Here is a 20,992-nt window from a genome sequence, read left to right on the forward strand (position 1 = left end):
CCCTAGGCTGATACTCCTAGAGGGACTCTCCCGCAAAAATTCTTGGTTTCAGTTGTTGGAGAAGAAAAACTTTTTCTTCATTCTTTAGGTTCAGTGATTGGGGGTTGTGAATTAAACTGGCAACAGACATTAGTAAGAGAAAAGATGGGCTTTTATTCATGTATGTACATGGGATTCACAGAAAAGTGTCAAAGAGACGGTTAGAATTTGGGGCTTATATACCATCTTAAGTAGGGAGAAGGGAAGAAAGGGTACTTCGGAAAGATAAAAGGGCCCTTAGGGAAGTAGATGGGAGATATGACAGTTTTGTGAAAATGTCTTGTGTTGGGGGTTTCTTATCCTGATGCTGACTTTTTGTTTCTCATGATAGGAGTGAGTCTTCCATAGTTATGAAACTCCTGGGGTGGGAATTTATAACAGTTACATTCTTTTCCAAGGCTCTGTTTTTAGGCAGATAAGAGGAGTTGAGGGAAAAAAAAAACTCACTTAAAAAAATGTCTGTTGATTCCCAAATGTTTTCAGCTTAAAATAACTTTTATGCCACGGTGGCAAGATATTCTGGACCCCTTCACCATCTTCTCCGATATGCTTACTCCTCCTAGTTCTTAGTACCTAACATGTAGCAAATATACTATTTTAATTGTTTTGATTTATTTTGAGCAGTCCAAAGTGTGGTGTTCTTTTATTCAGATAGTTGTGAAATGATTTGAGTTGGAAAGAAATTAATGGCACTTAGCTTGTAATTAAAATCCAGGATCCAAATCCAAAAGTGATTTTTTTCCCTCCATCCAGCAAACTGGTACAAGGAGAGTATTGATATGTTTAGAAGAGAAGTCATGTTTTTATTTTTGTGTATGAAGCTTTTTATAGTATTTACTGGTCCTGAACAAAAGTTGTCAGTATTGTTGGTCTTTAGGTGTGAGACAATTCAGAATGAGACTGCTTATGTTTTATGTTCCATTCTTTTATCCCTAATGTATTTATACAGTGACAAATAAGTGGATGATTGTAATTAAATATGGCATATGGTTCCAGTGTGAAACTTTTCATTGAGGTCATTTAGAGTGATTGTTTTCAGGACAAGTTAAATGATGACAAAAAGATGGGAAGTTCATTTGTGACATCTTCAAAAGAGCCTATATTTAATTTTGTCAGGTGAAATGAAAATACGTACATGACAGCAAGAATTTCTTTCTTCTTTGACATTTTTGGCTATCAGTGAGCCCAGAAAGTATTATTTTATGTTTGAGGAAAGTAGGTTGTTTTTTTTTCTGAATTATTTGAATACACTTTTATATTATATTTAAGATATATAAGAAATGAGATAAAAACTGAAGCTTATCCTTTAAATGCCAAACATTTTTATTTTAATTATTTTGAGTAGAACTATTTTAAGAAAGCATTTAGTTTTCCCTCCCTAACTAAAGAGTACTGTATTACCAACCAGAATTTTTTAGACAACTTCAGACTTCATTAAGAATCTTTATTATGTGATGAGGTCAAGAGCTATTGAGCTCTTGCCCGTACTTCCAAAGGCTAGAAATTAGTTAAGGATTTTGAATTCTTATATCTCTCTTTAAAGAAAACTCCATCGACTTTAGATTTTCAATTCTCACTTCTTACTGTTATAAATTAGCCTTCTCTTCTATTTCTAATATGCTTTTTCATATCTACTGTGGATTTGGAACCCCCCAAAATACTTGTTCCAATTATGTCAGCAATAAGAGTAAGTAGGTATCAAGTGAGTGCATTCATCAGATAAATATATGAGTTTTATTTAATTGGTGACTCTTGACATATGTTTGTTCCAGATGTCTTTGTTGCATATTTCTTGGAGCAAACTTCTTTCATTTGAATTCTACTATATACTTTGAGAAAAATCTTTTTTCTTTGGTACATATTAATATTGAGATTTTGATTAATTTTGTGTAGTGGGATTACACATATATTTTAAATAGGGCTTACTTTATTTTGATATAATTGTGAAAAGTTATTAACAAATTTTAAAATACTTGGTTTTAATAAAAGGCTGAAAAACAGTCAGTTAAACTACATGCTGAACGCTTGGAAAAAGAGCTACAATCAAGCAATGAACAAAATACTGTTTTAATCAGTAAATTACATAAAGCTGAACGGGAAATAGATGCATTGACCAGTAAAGTAAGTCATCTTATGTTTCTACTTCATTCTTTAGAATGTTTGATATTGTATAATGACAAAGAAAGTTTACATTTAAATAGCTTAGTTCTCTATATTGAGATCTTTTTTTTTATGCTAGCATTCTACCTTCCAGATATATGCAGAATCTGACAAATTCTTATTACCTCCACTGTGAATACAACCCACTGGCCTTCTCACTCTTTGAGCAAGGTTACTTCTTCTCCCTTACTTCCTGCCTGGGATGGTCTTGCCTCACATATCTACTTAGCTTGTTTTTGCATCTCTTTCAGATGTTGTCTTATCAGAGAGGCTTTCCTTGGCTTCACCTTGTACAATACCATCTTCCATCTTCCTCTGCCCTCTCAATCTCCCTTATTTGCTTTATTTTTCTCCATAGTTCTTAACACCATCTAATATATTTATTTTTTATTTTTTGGTCTCTCCTTTTCTTTCCCACACCCTTACCCCAACCAAATATAAGCTCCAGAGCTGAGACATTGCTTTTATCACAGCTGTCTCTCCAGCTTCTAGAATAGTGCTGGCACACAGTAGGCACTCAATAAATGTTAAATGAGTAAATTAATATTAGCAGTAGCACCTGCATTTATGTTATTTAAAAAGAATATAATGGTAAGGGCACAGGTTGCAGGCTTGATTCCCCAGTGGGAGCCATGCAGGTGGCAGCTGATCAATGATTCTCTCTCATCATTGATGTTTCTGTCACTCTCCCTCTCCCTTCCTCTCTAAAATTAATAAATATATATTTAAAAATAATATAATGATTTGAACATTTTATATACAGAATTTTCTCAATAACTTATAGGTCCTCCACCACCCCTCAAATGCAGGATACATATATAAGGAATCCAGTAACCAGAAATAGAATAGCAATGCTAGCAGTATCTTACAGACTATAGTAGTGAATGAGAATATTCAGCTCTGGGGTCAGACAGACTGGCTTCACATTTCTTCCACTTTCTAGCTCTGTGACTTTCAGCAATTTATGTTCTCTCTGAAAAGTTTGTTTTCCTTTATAAAATGAGACTAATATTTACTTTATAGAGTGTGACAAAGATTAAATGAGATATTATGCGTAAAGCATTTGGCATAAGATTTAGTATATAATAACCCAAATATTAACTGTTATTATCATAATATTAGCTAGCAGTAGTAGTAGTACTTCTGGCATTTCTAAGAACTTGGAAATAAGACTGGTTACTGAATCAGTGAAGTAATAATGTATTTTCTATTATAGCAGAGTTATATGTAAAATTATCTTAAAAAACAATATGTCTCCCAGACCAGAAGGGATTTACTATAGCTTGGTAGGAATATATGAACATATCTAAAGGAATACTATATTCATCATAAATTCCGTGGCCAAGTAATTACTTGAGAAGACTGAAGCAGAGAGTTTTAGTCAGAAGCATGTAAGTACTCTGGTCCCATTGAAAAGATTGTTCTTACTATGGAAAGGAATACACAAATTTGTTTTAATTTATGGCCATGAAACAATTCATTTTACTCTATTTGAGCAATGAGTTTTTTATTGTTAAAATGTTTTAATTCAAGCATAGTCCTATAATTGAGCTTATAGATTAAGATTCAGATATATTTAGAAATTAAAAACTGTCATTTTGAAGGAGGCAATGAAGTGCAATGGAGAAGTTCATGGGCTTTGAATCAGATGAATCTACCTTTGAGTCCTGACTCATTCATCTCACTCACCACCTATGTGTCTTCTGACTTGCTTAACTTTTAAATGGGGATGATACCTGTCTCTTACAGGGTTTTTGTAAGATTAAAGGGGCCATTGAACATAATAAATAGTAGCTGGTGATAAAATTGATCATGGCAACAATTACATACTTTGTGATATCCTTAAATGAGAAAATGATGTACATAACTTTGAGACCATTGACTGATTTCATTCTTCACTGTATCAATAACTGTGTGTATGACTTTAGGCAAGTTACTTAATATCATTGGGATCCATTTTCCTCATAGATGAAATGAGGCATTGTTCTAGCTGATCTCTAAGAATCCTGTCAGCCTACTAAGGTTCTGTAAGTCCTACTAGAAAATAAATAACTTGATTGCTTCCTGGTTAACTGTAAGCTAATTATTTCTGTATTCAGTAGATACATATTGAGTGCCTTCAATGATAAAATATGCAAAGAAATGGATGCAAAACACAAAGACATAAATTCAGGATACAGGGAGTTCTCTCATGGTATAAATTATTTTCAATTTTATAAAAAGAAATAGTGAGTACTCAGTATTTTCAAAACACTGTTGTGGTCCTGAGTAGCCGAACTGAACTGCTGGAATAACCTGAACCATAGATGGAGCATTAGGACACTGGATAAGCTGGCTTTTGCTGTGGCTTCTAACTCTTGGGAACCACCAGATACTTTCCTTGCAGCATATTTATGTGACCTCTCTGGCTTATTTGTGACCTGACCCTGATTTTTCTTCTTTTTCTGTATGTAGCCTTCCTATTGCTCTTTTTAGAGTTATTGCTTAGATGATTTCTCCTATTCTGCCTATGGAAGAAGAGCATTTTAGTGTAGTATTATTTCTCTGCTTGTTTGTTAATACACATTGCTAAGCGTTGCCTGTCTATTTTGCATACAAATGGCATATTAAAATCACTCTTTAACTTTAGACAAGCCAAGTTTTCATTTGAAATATTGTGTGTGAAAAGATTGCATTGGAAGGATAAATTTTAAAATAATATTTCAAACATGATTGTCAGTTTTCTTGGCAACTTGAAGTTTTCATTGACATTATTTTGCAACTAGAGGTCCAGTGCATGAAATTCGTGCACTTGGTGGGGGGTCGCTCGGCCAAGCCTGCCCCCTCTCACAGACTGGGGAGCCCTCAGGAGATGTCCTACTGACGGGGAGCGGGCCTAAGCTAAAGTCTGGCCTTCCTCTGCGGGAGGTGACTGGGCTGATCAGGGGAAGACGCCAGCCCCATCACCCCGCTGCTGCTGCCACTGTCACAGCCGCCAAGGTGTTTTCATCAACACGGACTCCAGTCCCTTCACCATGAAAAAATGACAGCTTTCTTTAGGCACTTTCAAGATGTGTCTTTCATAGAATATGACATTTCTTTTCTTTCTTTCTTTTTCATCCTCACCTGAGGATATGTTTCCATTGATTTTTAGAGAGCTTGGCAGAGAGAGGGAAAGACAGAGAGAAACATCAATGTGAGAGGGACACTTTGATTGGTTGCCTCCTGCATGAGCCCTGACCTGGGCCCTGGCCAGGGAGGAGCCTCCAACCTAGGTACATGCCCTTGATCAGAATCGAACCCAGACCCTGCTGTCGGCAGGCCGAGGCTCTATCCACTGAGCCAAACTGGCTAGGGTAGGATATGACATTTCTTAGCCCCTCTAGCAGCAGACCTTAGTTTTTCCTCCAGGAGTGAGGTGGAAAAACTCTAGATCACCTTCTTGGATTCTTATTACTCAAGTTACCAAGAACACTGTGAGAGGCAGCTTACAGGGAGCTTAGCCAATGAGCCTTCAGAAAAGGTGTTTCCTCTGCAGCTCATGCACAGAGGACCCCCTGCATTGTGTCCGCAGGGCTTCTGTCCACTAGGCTGGGGGCATGCCCCAAGCCACACTGTGGGAGGCTGCCGGGGGCGTGCCCCCAGCCCAGCGGCCCCGCTTTCTGTCAGCTGGGCTTCTGTCTGCTGGGCCGGGGGTGTGTCCCAAGCCACGTGGCGGCAGCTCTGAGCATGCCCCCAGCCCAGTGTCTGTCCGCTTGGGGTGTCCCAAGTCACGCTGCGGCAGCTCAGAGCTCACCCCCAGCCAGGCGCCCACTTTCTGTCAGCTGGGCTTCTGTCCATTGGGCCGGGGGCGTGTCCCAAGCCACGTGGCGTCAGCTCTGAGCATGCCTCCGGCCCAGCGGCCTGGTTCTGTCAGTTGGGCTTCTGTCTGCTCGGCTGGGGGCGTGTCCCAAGCCGCGCGGTGTCGGCTCTGAGCACGCCCTGGCCCAGCGTCTGTCTGCTTGGCCTGTCCCAAGCCCCGCGGCGGCGGCTCTGAGCAGCCCCCGGCCCAGCGCCCACTTTCTGTCAGCTGGGCTTCTGTCCGCTGGGCCGGGGGTGTGTCCCAAGCCACACGGCGTCGGCTCAGAGCATGCTCCTGGCCCAGCAGCCCAGCATTCTGTCTGCAGCCTGGGAATGGGATGCCAGCGTCCCGCCCTGGCTCTATGGGCACCGCCATCTTTGTAGCGGACTGATGGTTAATTTGCATATTACTCTTTTATTAGATAGGATTGGATAGGATTCTAATAAATGGTTGAAATGATAGTTTACAATGCAAAGGAACACCTGTGGTGTATTCAAATTTGTGTTAGCTTTTTTAATGGAGTTATGTTAGTGTGACTATCTCTTTATTTAAATAATATTACTAAAGCCCTGGCTCAGTTGAATGTCATTCCAAGCACCTAGAGGTCCCAGGTCAGGGCACATGCCCGGGATGCTTGCTCAATACCCAATAGGGGGTAGGCAGGATGTAGCAAATCGATGTTTCTCTCCCTCTCCCTTCCTCTCTCTCTCAAAAAAAAAAATCAATAAAAATATTACTAAACATAGTCTGAGAATGATGCTCTTAAAGGTATTTCACATCCAATGAGGTAAATTCTTCTAGTTACCTCACTAAGTGTTTGATTTTTAGAACTCATATAAATCAGACAGCTTTAAAGAAGTTTCCCACAGAGTTACCCTTATTAGTCAAGTTAGTGAGGTCATACTGCCTGAGACCTTTGAAAAAAATAAGAATTTAAGAATACTATCTCTTTGGGATTTGCGTCAAGAGCTTCTCAAGTAATACATTTTCAACTATATTTCTATGTCTTGCTTATATATTTTGTTTTCTAGCATGTCTCTGTGCGTATGTGTAATTTACCAGATTCCAAAACATTTCAAAATGTTCACTATTGTCATTTTTCAAAGTTTCTTAAAGATTTTGTTTGTTTGTTTTTAAAGTAAGTTTTTATTGAATTTTAGAGAAAGAGGAAGGGAGCGAGAAATAGAAACATCAATGAGAGAGACATCACCATCCAAAGGCTGCCTCCTGCACCCCACCCCCCACTCCTCTGGCCAGGGATTGAGCCTGCAATTCAGGCATGTGCCCTGACTGGGAATCGAACCAGTGAACACTTGGTGCATGGGTTGACACTCAACCACTGAGCCACAATGGCTGGGCGTTTCTTAAAGTTTTGTTAGTAGTCCCAGGTAGTAATCTCTGGACACTCACATTCTGTTGTGTCAAAAGCATAAAGCAAATTTACAGTGAGCCATAATCTACATGGAAACGTCATGGGAAAAAAACTAGAAAAACAAAAAACAGAGTAGTTTGGCCCAGGCAGCTTTAGAAAACTGTGAATCTCTTGAAATTATATGCAGCATTTTAATATTGTACATTTTGTTAAATAAAAGATTTCTTGTTTTCTTACGATTTTTGAGGCCTGATCACAAAGGTTAAGAACCAGGGATCTAGAAGCAGAAAGGAATGTTATTATGACTCTTTGGGATTTGGTTCAGATTATTCAGAGAAAGTGCAACTGTCATATCTAGGCAATAAATACCTTAATAAATTTTTCATTTTTATTAAAGAAAATATTTTAAAAAATACATTCCAGGAAGTTAATATTAGTATAAGCATTATACTAATAATTATCATTATTTTAGGATTATACAAATGCGGCAATAAAGAAAACTTAAACTCATCTAGTTACATAGATGAATGAATTTGAATGCAGAAGACAAGTACCTTGCTTGAGCATGCACCACTACTTTAATAAAAAAAAAGTAGACTGAAGACAGACTTCATTTGTTTGACTTCTTGTCCAGTGTCCTTTCAGTTTCAATAATAATTTATTTGAAATTTTTTTTCTCATTTCAGTAAATCTCAGGGTGAAATGAATTAAGTATTTTATTTCATAGTTCTTGTTGAAATTAATCAAGATTCTATAATATAAGATGGCTCTAATTTTTCACTTCATATTTATGTCAGCTGCAGTGTAGTTTGTTAATGAGCTGCTGTCATTCTTAACCTTTTATAGTTAGCTTATAATTATACTAGAGGCCCGGTGCATGAAATTCGTGCACAGAGGGGGGTTGTCCCTCAGCCCAGCCTGTACCCTCTCCAATATGGGACCCCTCAAGGGATGTCCGACTGCCCGTTTAGGACCGATACGGATCGGTCCTAAACGGGCAGTTGGACATCCCTCTCACAATCCAGGGCTGCTGGCTCCCAACTGCTTGCCTGCCTGCCTTCCTGATTGCTCCTAACCACTTCTGCCTGCCAGCCTGATCACCCCCTAACCACTCTGCTGCCATCCTGTTTGCCCCCAACTTCCCTCCTCTGCCGGCCTGGTTACCCCTAACTGCCCTCTCCTGCAGGGTTAATCACCTCCAACTGCCCTCCCTTGCAGGCCTGGTCCTTCTCAACTGCCCTCCCTTGCAGGCCAGGTGCCTCCCAACTGCCCTCTCCTGCTGGCCATCTTGTGGTAGCCATCCTGTGTCCACATGGGGGCAGGATCTTTGTCCACATGGGGGCAGCTATATTGTGTGTTGCAGTGATGATCAATGTGCATATTACTCTTTTATTAGATAGGATAGAGGCCTGGTACAGGGGTGGGGGCCAGCTGGTTTGCCCTGCAGGGTGTCCCGGATCAGGTGGGGGTTCCCTTGGGGTATGGGGCGGCCTGAGCGAGGGGCCTGTGGTGGTTTGCAGTCCGGCCACGCCCCCTGGCAACGCAAGCAGAGGCCCTGGTATCTGGAATTTATTTTCCTTCTACAATTGAAACTGTAGCCTGGAGTGGAGCCAAGCCTGGGGCTCCCTCCGAGGCCTGCAGCCATTTCTGTTGGGGTTATAATTGAAACTTTGTTGCCTTAAGCAGGTGGGCCCCGTCAGGGTGTGCAGAAAGCTTTGCTTCCCCTGTTGCCGGCGGCAACCCTGGCCTGCTCTCTCAAGCTCCATTCTGCCGCCATTTGTTTGAATTTGTTTACCTTCTATAATTGAAACTTTGTAGCTTGAGTGGAGGCTTAGGCTTGGCAAGGGCAGGCAGAAAGCTTGGCTTCCTCTGTTACCTAGGAAACCTTGCTCTCTGTGGCTGTAGCCATCTTGGTTTGGGTTAATTTGCATGCTCACTCTGATTGGATGGTGGGTGTGGCTTGTGGGCGTGGCTTGTGGTGTGTCGGAGGTATGGTCAATTTGCATATTTGTCTATTATTAGGTAGGATTTGCCAGAATGGATTTTTACTGTGGTCCAAAATTTAAAGCACTTATAGTTTAAATTCTGTTTGTCCATGAAATTATAATGTAGTAAAATCCAATCTATAGAAAGTTTCAGTATTTAAATAAATATAATTTCTTAGCTGCTGTCATGCAGTTAAACATTGTTCTATGAGACTTCCTAAAAAAGTTTAGAAAGACTTAAAAATGCAAAAACTGATATCAGCACAAGGTATTTATTTTATGTAGTGTCATTAAAAATCTAAAAGTTAATTTGTATAGGGATACATCTTAATGTGATTAGCAGTACAGAGGCAATATAGTGTACTTGCTTTTCTATTTATTTCCTTTAAGTGGGGATTTTACACCAAACCATTCCTTTACAATGTTTTCAAGACCTTTCATAGACACCTCTATTTCTCATCCTTGCCCTCTTTGGCTCTAGGACCTCTTCCATTTAAAAAAAATTTATCTTTATTGTTTAAAATATTACATATGTTCTCTTCCCCCATCCCCCCTCAGTAGCCCGCCTCCTCTCCACACCCATCCCCTCCCCAGGCCTTTACCCTGCACTATTGTCTGTGTTCATGGGTTATGCATATATGCATATAAATTCTTTGGTTGATCTCTCTCCTCTGTCCCCTTCCCTCTGAGGATCCTCAGTCTGTTGCATGCTTCCATGTCTCTGGAACTCTGGATCTATTTTGTCAGTTTATTTTGTTCATTAGATTCCACATATAAGTGGGATCATGTGATACTTGTCTAGGACCTCTTCTTGATTTCTTTATAACTGCCAACTCCAGTTTTTTAGATTATATTACACTTAAGTAAATCATCCTTTAACCTCCTGTTCCCATCATCTCACATTTTTCGTGTTTCACTTGTATATATTCATGGTTTTCTACTCTGATTTTATAGTTTTATACCTGAGTATAATATGTCTGAATGCAGGTTTATCTAACCTTTGTTTCTGTATTGGTTACATCCTCCTAGTTTTAGAAGCACCTTATCAAAGGGAAGGGATGTGGAAAATGTTAGGTAGTGCAGATGATTGGAGAGAAAAAGCTTTCTTGATTGCTGCTATATCCTCAGTTCCCAAAACAGTGCCTAACATGTAATAAATGCTCAGTAAATATTTATTGAAAGAATACTGTTTATGAACTAGAATTATTCAACTTGACAAAAGGGATGTCTCAGGAAAGATGAAAATTGGTATATGATTGATATATGGATTAGTTAATGGAAAACATTACAATTATTTATATTCACTGTGGCTTTAAAAGAATCAGATTTCGACAGTAAAGGTTTAGATTTCTAAGTTTCATACTTGTTCCTCCCACTACCATCACATATGTGTGCGTACAGTCACACATACACATACATTATTTAGTCACCAGATTCAATTGATCCTTCTTGCACCCCTCCTCCCCATCAGTTCTTTGCCTCTTCATTGGTTTCTTTATCTTCAGTATCTTAATCTAATACATTTGCAATTAGAGTTAATTTTCTGAAACAAAATTAATTGTACACCTTTAATAGCTAACAGAATACACAACTCTTTTTATGGTGTATAAAGTTTATTCCCTGCCACTCTAGCTATAACACCTTTGCTTGTTTTTCAAGCAAGCAATGTGATCTTATACCTGTGTAACATTTTATATGCTGATCCTTATATCTTGAATGCCTTCTTGTCACCAACATTCTTTTAAAAAGAAGGATTCACTTTTATTAGGATAAAACTGTTTTCTTGATGACAAGTATTTTTCCAGGCACTGAAACAACTTTCCCTGTTGAAGGTGCTTACCACAGCATTTTCTCATTCCTGCTAAAGTGTCAGGGTAAGCAGTTAATGGCAAGAAAATGACCATAGTAATTTTAATTTCTAATTATCAACAGGTAAAGGAAATTAAACATTCAAACAAACTAGAAATAACAGACATCAAACTGGAAGCAGCAAGAGCTAAGAGTGATTTAGAAAGAGAAAGAAATAAGATTCAAAGTGAATTGGATGGTAATATATAATTTTCCATGCTTTTTATTTTCACATCTAAACTAAAATTATTAAAATAGGTCACAATGAATTTTTATTTTCAGCTTAATTGACTTTTAATGTTAGAGCATATATGAATTGTTTTTGTTTATATGTTGAATGTTCATTTTGTGATCTAACTTTTAAAAATCATGTTTATGTTATTGTTACTTGATTAATACATAAATTAAGTGAAATTTTGCAATGTGAATTTCATACTTCCTGAGTTTATAATTTTAAATCTATTTAGATTACCATGTGATTATTAGTTGCAGGCCCAACTTTTACCTTTAAAAATATTTTTATGTAGTGATTGAGCCTCATTCAGCCTAAGTTTATTTTTAAGCTACAGTTTACTGTTTAGAATGTCTTTCTCGTGAGGATTCCTCAGAAATTATATTATTTCTGACTTTTCTTAAGCTGCCTTTGGCCTGTAACTATCCTTGAATTGGTCTTCATTTGAACTGGCCTCTGTAGTTTTAGATAGAACTTACAATAAATGATTGTTTTCATTATTAATTTCTACTTGATGTTGACTCATGAACTTACATAGTTAGGGAGTAAATTTTCTTAGGAACTTAAGAGAGTTTGGGATCCAGTTTTGCATCCTTTTTTAACTTTGAGTTACATAACAAATTTTAGTTATTTTATCTGCAAAATACTTGTCATCTCATTACAAGGAAGATTTGTAAATTAATTTGACAAAATTGAAAGTTTCCAATTTATATTTCTACTAGAAATCTAACAACTCTGCTAGAATGATAGATTTTGAAGAGTTCTGCGATTTTATTCAGGCTGCTTCCTGCTAGCTTGATGATGATGTTCTTTGTGGGTCTTAGGTTACAGAACCTTTGTAGGGGTGAAGTAGGTACTTAAACCTCGTTGGCTAACAGCCAAGTTGATATCCCTAGCTTTAAAGATTCAAATGAATAAATGTATGTAACATTTTATTAACCTTTTGTGTGTGTATGCTAAATAAACTAATGACCGAAAAATTAACTTTGAGTTTTAGTTTGTTTCATTCTTAAGAAAGTTTATCAATGTAACGATCTTTGAAGATATACTTCTAGAGTGACTTACTTTCTATACTCTTCTAATTGTTATCAATGTTTGCTATTAAATGTGATTTTTCATCTTAATAAGATTGAGTATAGCATATTTTTCTCCTTAAAAAATACTAGGATTACAGTCAGATAATGAAATTCTCAAATCGGCTGTTGAACACCACAAAGTGCTCTTAGCAGAAAAGGATCGTGAATTAATACGTAAAGTACAAGCTGCCAAGGAAGAAGGTTATCAAAAACTTGTGGTATTACAAGATGAAAAGTAAGTACATAATTACCTTTTTTTTTTTTTTTTGCGTTAAATCTCCTTGCAAATGAACACATTTTGCTGTCATATTATTCTTATTATAGTTCTTGTAACATAATTATCATCTGTTGTTTTAGGCTTGAACTTGAGAACAGATTAGCGGATTTAGAGAAAATGAAAGTGGAATATGATGTCTGGAGGCAGTCTGAAAAAGATCAGTGTGATGAGAAATTGCGGGCTTCACAGATGGCTGAAGAGTCGGCAAGAAGAGAACTTCAAAGTATTAGGTTATATATATGTATATATATTTTAAAATTTTCATTTCAAAATAATTTCAGAGCTAGCAAAACGTTATAAAAGTGGTACAAAGAATTCCCATATAATCTTCACGCGGATCTCCAAATATTAACATCTTACATAACAATATTACAATAATCAAAGCTACCAAGTTAACATTAATATAGTTAGGAAATCAAATGAACATTATTGTTATCAAGGCTATAGACTTTATTCAGATCTTACTAATTATCGACGGATGTCCTTTTTCTGATCCAAGATCCAACCCAGAATCACACATTGTCTTTATTTAGTCTCCTTTAATCTTGAACATTAACACGTTTGTAGAGTGTTGGCCAGTTATTTTGTAGATTATCCCCCAAGTTGAGTTTGTCTTACATTCTAATTAATACATTTAATTAAATTCAAGTTATACATTTTTAGCAAAAAAAACCCACCAAAATCAAAGCCACATTTCCTTGGTGTATCATATCAGGAGGTATGTGATTGTCCCTTTACTGGTGATGTTAACTTGAATCATTTGGTTAAAGTGGTGTCTGCCAGATTTTTTCAGTATAAAATGACTACTTTTTCCTCTTTGTAATATGTAATTACTAGAGGCCCAGTGCACAGATTTGTGCACTGGTGGGGGGCGTGGACTGCGGGGATCGGCCCACTGTGGGAGCACCGCTCAGCCCAGTCAGCCCAGTGCCTGTGGCCCTGCCCTCTGAGCGGCTCCTCAATGAGGACATTAGTCTGAGCTGATATTTCAGGGTAATGTCTTGTGTAAAGGGGTGTTCTGTGTCCTGGAGGAACCTGGTGGAGAGCTTTGCACCCCAAAACCACTTGGTGAATAACCTTGATGTCTGATGCCAGGTCAGTGACACCATCAGGGATGTTCAGGGCAGCTGTGCTCCAGGAACCTTAGCCATCAGGACAGCTTCTCCGGGGGTGGTCGTGGAGGGGGGTCCACAGTCACATCCCCTCTTGCCATTGGCCTATGCCAGCTCCCTGCTCTCTTTCTAGAACACACCTTAGAGGGCCTGCATCAGCTGGTGGGGTCAGGCCAGAGTCCGGATTGTCTCAGGTATTTGATAGGTGCAGAGACTCGGCTTCACCCTGGGCCTGCTAGCAGCTGCTCATCCCGGTCAGCCAAGTGGTGATTCCACTGTGGGAGTGCACTGACCACCAGGGGGAAGCTCCTGCATTGAGTGTCTCCCCCCTGGTGGTCAGTGCATGTCATAGCAACTGGTCAACCAGTCGTTCTGCCTTTCGGTTACTGGGCTTTTATATATACAGATGGGAATATAATTTGAGATGTGTAAATATTCTCATCATACTTTATCATCATGCATTCTTCCACTAATTTTAGCATCCTTTGATAATTCTTGCCTGACACAATTATTACTTTAGTGTTTGCCAAAGGATGTTTCCCTCCATCATTCCTTCTACACTTTTTAGTTGGAATTCTCCTGAAAAGAAGAGCATTTCCTTCTTTCTAAATATTATCTTCATATCAGTTTGGATGCATTTTTATTCTACGGATTATGATCATTTATTATAATTTTTTAATCCTCATCCGAGGATATTTTTTCTATTGCTTTTTTAGAGAGAGAGAGAGGAGGAGAGAGAAACATTGATGTAAGAGACACATTGTTTGGTTGCCTCCCGTATGAGCCCTGACTGGGGCCTGAGATTGGACCTGCAACCCAGGCACATGGCCTTAGCCAGGAATTGAACCCGCAATCCTGTGGTGAGCGAGCTGATGCTCTAACCTTTTAGCAACACCTGCCAGGGCTAATATAATATATATTTTTCCACCATTGCTCTGTATTGTTACTTCTTTTAAAAATAAATCTTTATTGTTCAGATTATTACAGTTGTTCCTCTTTTTTCCCTCCATAGCTCCCCTCCACCCAGTTCCCACCCCACCTCATGCCCTTACTCCCCAACCACTGTCCTCATCCATAGGTGTAAGATTTTTGTCCAATCTCTTCCCGCACCCCCCACACCCCCTTCCCCCCAAGAATTGTCAATCCACTCCCTTTCTATGCCCTTGATTCTATTATATTCACCAGTTTATTCTGTTCATCAGATTTTTTTACAGACTTGATTTTTAGATCCACTTGTTGATAGATATGTATTTGTTGTTCATAATTTTTATCTTTACCTTTTTCTTCTTCTTCCTCTTCTTAAAGAATACTTTTCAGCATTTCATATAATACTGGTTTGGCAGTGATGAACTCCTTTAGCTTTTTCTTATCTGTGAAGCTCTTTATCTGACCTTCAATTTTGAATGATAGCTTTGCTGGGTAGAGTAATCTTGGTTGTAGGTTCTTGCTATTCTTCACTTTGAATATTTCTTGCCACTCCCTTTTGGATTGCATAGTTTCTGTTGAGAAATCAGCTGACAGTCGTATGGGTCCTCCCTTGTAGGTAACTAACTGTTTTTCTCTTGCTGCTTTTAATATTCTCTCTTTGTCTTTTGCCCTTGGCATTTTAATTATGATGTGTCTTGGTGTGGTCCTCTTTGGATTCCTCTTGTTTGGGGTTCTTTGTGCTTCCTGGACTTGTAAGTCTATTTCTTCACCAGGTGGGGGAAGTTTTCTGTCATTATTTCTTCAAATAGGTTTTCAATATCTTGCTCTCTCACTTCTTCTGGCACCCCCATAATTTGGATGTTGGTACGCTTGAAGTTGTCCCAGAGGCTCCCTACACTATCTTCATATTTTTGGATTCTTTTTTCTTTTTTCTTTTCCAGTTGGGTGTTTTTTGCTTCTTTGTATTTCAAATCTTTGACTTGATTCTTGGGATCCTCTTGTCTGCTGTTGGATCTCTGTATATTATTCTTTATTTCAGTCAGTGTATGCTTAATGTCTGATTGGTCCTTTTTCCTATCCTTGAAGTTCTCACTAAATTTCTTGGAGGTGTCTAGAAGATTCTTAAGTAATCTTATAACCGTGGTTTTAAACTCTATATCCAGTAGTTTGCGTTCCTCCATTTCTTTCATTTGTGACATGTTTCTTTGTCCCTGCATTTTGGCTGCTTCGCTGTGTTGATAGAGTGGCCTTGTGTGCTAGGTGCTCCAGTGGTTCAGCCTCCCCAGTTTCCTGAGGTTGACACTCTTGGTGCACCCCTTTGTGGGCTGTGTGCACAGCCTTGTTGTAGTTAAACCTTGATTTCTGTTGGTATCACTGGGAGGAATTGACCTTCAGGCCAATTGGCCGTGAGGACCAGCTGTGTCTACAGTGGGGGAACTGCTGTGCTGGAGACACCCTTATGGAGCAGGACTTGCTTTAGTGGGGCTTTGTTGCTCACTGAGTCTGCCCCTTGAGTGTGTCTCTTATGGATGTGAAGAGTTGTAATCTGGTATGGTCTCACTCTGACCACTGTGTACATTGGCTCTTGGATCTCCAAGGAGGTGCAAAGTCAGCCATTAGCCTGAGGCCACCCAGCAGGAGCTACAGAGAGATCTGCATATTCCTCCTCTTAGTTGGGGTTTGGAGGTGCCCAGATGAGGCCGAGCTGCTGTAGGGCCTTAGGCCTTCTTTTGGAAACTTTGGAGCTCTCTGACCCAGCTGCAGTTTGTAAGTTTTTAGGTTGCAAAAGGACAAGCCATTCATATGCAAAAGTGGCTGTGCACATCTTGGGTGGGGTTGTAAATTGGGTGGGGCGGGATCTCATGGAATCACCAGGGTGGAGCAAATCAGCCCTACTCCAAAGAGTTCCCTTGGGTCTCTGTGTCCCACGGCCCTGTGCAGGAATAATGATTGCTGCGAGCACCTCTGAGATAAAGCCACCCTCGCTTTCTGGCCCAATGCCAGACAGTCCAGTTTCTCCTCGTATCAGTCTGTGTTCCCAGAGTCTTGCCGGGAATTGGAATTTAGAGCAATCTGGAGCTTGTATCTCCCTCCTGATTGAAAAAAACAACAGCGCACCCAGTTGCCAGCCCGTTTTGCACACGCCTCTGTACCTCCACTTTTTCTCAATGCGCTTTTTTCTTTCCTTCTAGTTGTTTTGTCTTTTAGTTAGAGTTTTGATGTGGTTGTGAGAGGCAGCAAGTACAGGTGTTTACCTATCCCACCATCTTGGTAGTTCTATAATTTTTTTTTAATTTAAATTCTTTATTATTTAAAGTATTACATAAGTCTCCTTTTCCTCCATTGACCTATCCTAGGCCATCCCCACCCCCCAGCACATGTCCTCTCCCTCCCCTCCCATCTGTGTCCATTGGTTAAGCTCATATGCATGCATATAAATCCTTTGGTTGATCTTTTCATTTATTTTGTTTTTCATATTATCTCAGATTTGGCCATTGGAAGCTTTTCAAAATTGACTTTTATGTCCTTTTGACAAGACCCCATCATTTTTTGAGGTCGTCACAAAGTTTTTAAATCCACTAATCTGCTGATGGGTACTTAGGCTGTTTCCAAATCTTAGCTATTGCAAATTGTGCTGCTATGAACATAGGGGTGCATATATTCTTTCTGATTGGTGTTTCTGGTTTCTTGGGATATAGTGCTAGAAGTGGTATTACTGGGTCAAATGGGAAGTCCATTTTTAACTTTTTGAGGAAACTCCATATTGTCTTCCACAGTGGCTGCACCAGTCTGCATTCCCACCAGCAGTGCAGGAGGGTTCCTTTTTCTCCACATCCTCGCCAGCACTTGGCGATGATTAGTGACTTTGAGCATGTTTTCATATGTCTCTGGGCCTTCTGTATGTCCTCTTTCGAAAAGTGTCTGTTTACATTCTTTTACCATTTTTTAATTGGACCATTTATCTTCCTTTTGTTAAATTGTATGAATTCTCTGTAAAATTTGGAGATTAAGCCCTTATTGGAAATATCATTAGCAAATATGTTCTCCATGCAGTGGGCTTTCTTGTTGTTTTGTTGATGGTTTCTTTTTCTGTGTAGTCCCATTTGTTTATTTTCTCTTTAATCTCCATTGCCCTAGGAGCTGTGTCCTTAAAGGTATTGCTATGACATATGTCTGTTATTTTGCTGCCTATGGAGTCTTGTAGGATTTGTATGGTTTCCCGTCTTACATTCAAGTCCTTTAGCCATTTTGAGTTTGTTTTTGTGTATGTTGTTAAGTTGGTGGTCTAGTTTCATTTTTGTGCATGTATCTGTCCAAATTTCCCAGCACCATTTATTAAAGAGACTGTTTTGACTCCATTGTATGCTCTTGCCTCCTTTGTCAAATATTAATTGAACATAATGGTGGGTTGATTTCTGGGTTCTCTATTCTGTTCCATTGGTCTATATGTCTGTTGTTGTGCCAGTACCAGGCAGTTTTGAGAACCGTGGCTTTGTAATAGAGCTTGATATCTGGTATTATGAGCCCTCCAACTTTGTTTTTCTTTCTCAGAATGCTGTGGCTATTCGGGGTCTTTTCTTATTCCAGATGAATTTTTGGAGAGTTTATTCTTCTAGATCTTTGAAATATGCCGTTGATATTTCAATGGGGATTGCATTGAATCTGTAGATTGCTTTGGGTAGTATGGACATTTTAATGATGTTGATTCTACCAATCCATGAACATGGTATGTTCTTTGATTTGTAGATGTCTTCTTCTGTCTCTTTTTTTAATCTCCTGTATTTTCTGAGTACAGGTCTTTTACGTCCATAGTTACGTTTATTCCTAGGTACCTTAATTTTTTTTGGTGCAAAGGTAAATGGGATTGTTTTTTTTTTTTTCTCTTCTGTTTCTGTGGGTTCATTATTGGCCATAGATTTCTGGGTGTTAATTTTGTATCCTGCTACATTGCCAAAATCATTTATTAGGTCTAGTAGTTTTTTGATGGAGTCTTTGGGGTTTTCTATGTATAGTACCATGTCATCTGCTAATAAGGACAGTTTTACTTCTTCCTTTCCAATTGGGATGCCTTTTATTTCTTTTTCTTGTCCGATCACTATGGCTAGCACTTCCAGTAGTATATCGAACAGGAGTGGTGGGAGTGGGTCTTCTTCCTGTTCTTAGGGGAAATAGTTTAGTTTTTGCCCATTGAGTATGATGTTGGCTGTAGGTTTGTCATATAGGGCTTTTATTATGTTGAAGTATGATCCTTCTATTCCCACTTTGCTGAGCGTTTTGATCAAGAAAGGGTGCTGGATTTTGTCAAATGCTTTTTCTGCATCAATTGATATGATTATATGATTTTTGTCTCTCAGTTTGTTCATGTGATGTGTCACATTTATTGATTTGTGGATATTGTATTATCCTTGTATCCTCGGAATAAATCCCACATGGTCATGGTGTATGATCTTTCTAATGTAATGCTGAATCCGATTTGCTAGAATTTTGTTGAGGATTTTAGCATCTATGTTCATCAAGGATATTGGCCTCTAGTTCACTTTTTTTTGTGGTGTTTTTATCTGGTTTTGTAATTAGGGTATTGCTGGCTTCATAGAAAGAGCTTGGAAGTGTGTCTTCTTTTTTGGAATAGTCTGAGGAGGATAGCTTTTAGTTCTTCTTTGAATGCTTGATAGAACTCCTCTGTAAAGCCGTCTGGACCAGGGCTTTTGTTGGCTGGAAGATTTTTGATCGCTGCTTCAATTTCTTTGGTAGTTATCGGCCTATTCAGGTCTTTTTATTCTTCTTGATTGAGTTTTGGGAGTTTGTATTTTTCTAAGATTATGTCCATTTCTTCTAGGTTGTCCATTTTGTTGGAATAGAATTGTTCATAGTTTTTTTCCATAATTGTTAGTATTTCTGTGGGATCGGTTGTTATTTCACCTCTTCATTTCTGATTTTGTGTATGTGGGTCCTCTCTCTTTGCCTCTTGGTGAACCTGGCTAGAAATTCATTAAACTAGTTTATCCTTTCAAAGAACCAGCTCTTGGTTTTGTTGATCTTTTGTTTTTTTTGTTTTTTTGTTTTTTGTTTTGGTCACTATGTCATTTATCTCCGCTCATATCCTTATTATTTCCTTCCTTCTGCTTAAGCTGGGCTTTTTTTGTTGCTCTATAACTCTTTGAGTTGTAGGGTTAGATAATTTGTTACCATTGTCTCTTGTTTTTTGAGGTAGGCCTGTAGAGCTATGAACTTCCCTCTCAAGATGCTTTTGCTGTGTCCCATAGATTTTGGATTGTTGTGCTTTCATTGTCATTTGTTTCCAGGATGTTTTTTATTTATTCTTTGATCTCTTTGGTAACCCAGTCATTGTTTAATAGCATGCTATTTAGCCTCCAGATGTTTGATTTTTTAAAAATTGTTTTTATTGTAGTTGATTTCGAGTTTTATGCCATTGTGATCTGAAAAGAGGCTGGATATGATTTCTATCTTCTTGAATTTGAAGAGACTTTGCCTGTGTCCCAATATGTGGTCTATCTTTGAAAATGACCCATGTGTACCTGAGAAGAATGTATATTCTGTGGCTTTGGGGTGAAATGTTCTAAAGATGTCAATTAATTCCATCTGATCTAGTGAGTCATTTAGGATTGATGTTTTTCGCTGATTTTTTGTTTAGAGGATTTGTCCAGTGGTGTTAGTCCTACTATGACTGTATTGCTGTCAACCTCTCCCTTGATATCCTCCAGAAAGTTTTTTATGTATTTGGGTGCTCCTGTATTAGGTGCATACATGTTTACCAGAGTTATATCTTCTTGTTGAATTGCTCCCTTTAATATTTTGAAGTGGCCTTCCTTATCTCTTGTTATGGCCTTTACTTTGAGATCTAATTTGTCAGATATATGTATTGCTACCCCAGCTTTTTTTTTCATTTCCATTGGCCTGAAAAACCTTTTCCCATCCCTTCACCATCAGTCTGTGTGAGTACTTTGTTCTGAGGTGGGTTTCCTGTAGAGAGCAGATATATGGGTCATGTTTACTTATCTATTCAGCTATCCTATGTCTTTTGATTGGGGCATTTAATCCATTTACATTTAAAGTTATTATTGTCGCCATTTTTATTCTTTACCCCTGTGTTCCTTCTTAGCTTCCTATTTCTTCTTTTTTACA

General features: G+C 38.6%; 1 protein-coding gene across 2 annotated transcripts in view; it reads left to right on the forward strand.

Moving 5' to 3' along the window:
- The window catches only part of CEP83 (centrosomal protein 83), a 113,898-nt gene that overhangs the window by 62,691 nt on the left and 30,215 nt on the right, over positions 1–20,992 (forward strand). For both annotated transcript variants that reach the window (XM_008143758.3, XM_054718796.1), the window contains exons 7-10: positions 2,029–2,160; positions 11,309–11,423; positions 12,623–12,767; positions 12,890–13,039. In XM_008143758.3, the coding sequence (XP_008141980.2) occupies positions 2,029–2,160; positions 11,309–11,423; positions 12,623–12,767; positions 12,890–13,039 (542 nt within the window). The remainder of the gene's footprint in view (positions 1–2,028; positions 2,161–11,308; positions 11,424–12,622; positions 12,768–12,889; positions 13,040–20,992) is intronic.

Source organism: Eptesicus fuscus, chromosome 7 (assembly GCF_027574615.1).
Source record: "Eptesicus fuscus isolate TK198812 chromosome 7, DD_ASM_mEF_20220401, whole genome shotgun sequence".
Classification (NCBI taxonomy): domain Eukaryota; kingdom Metazoa; phylum Chordata; class Mammalia; order Chiroptera; family Vespertilionidae; genus Eptesicus; species Eptesicus fuscus.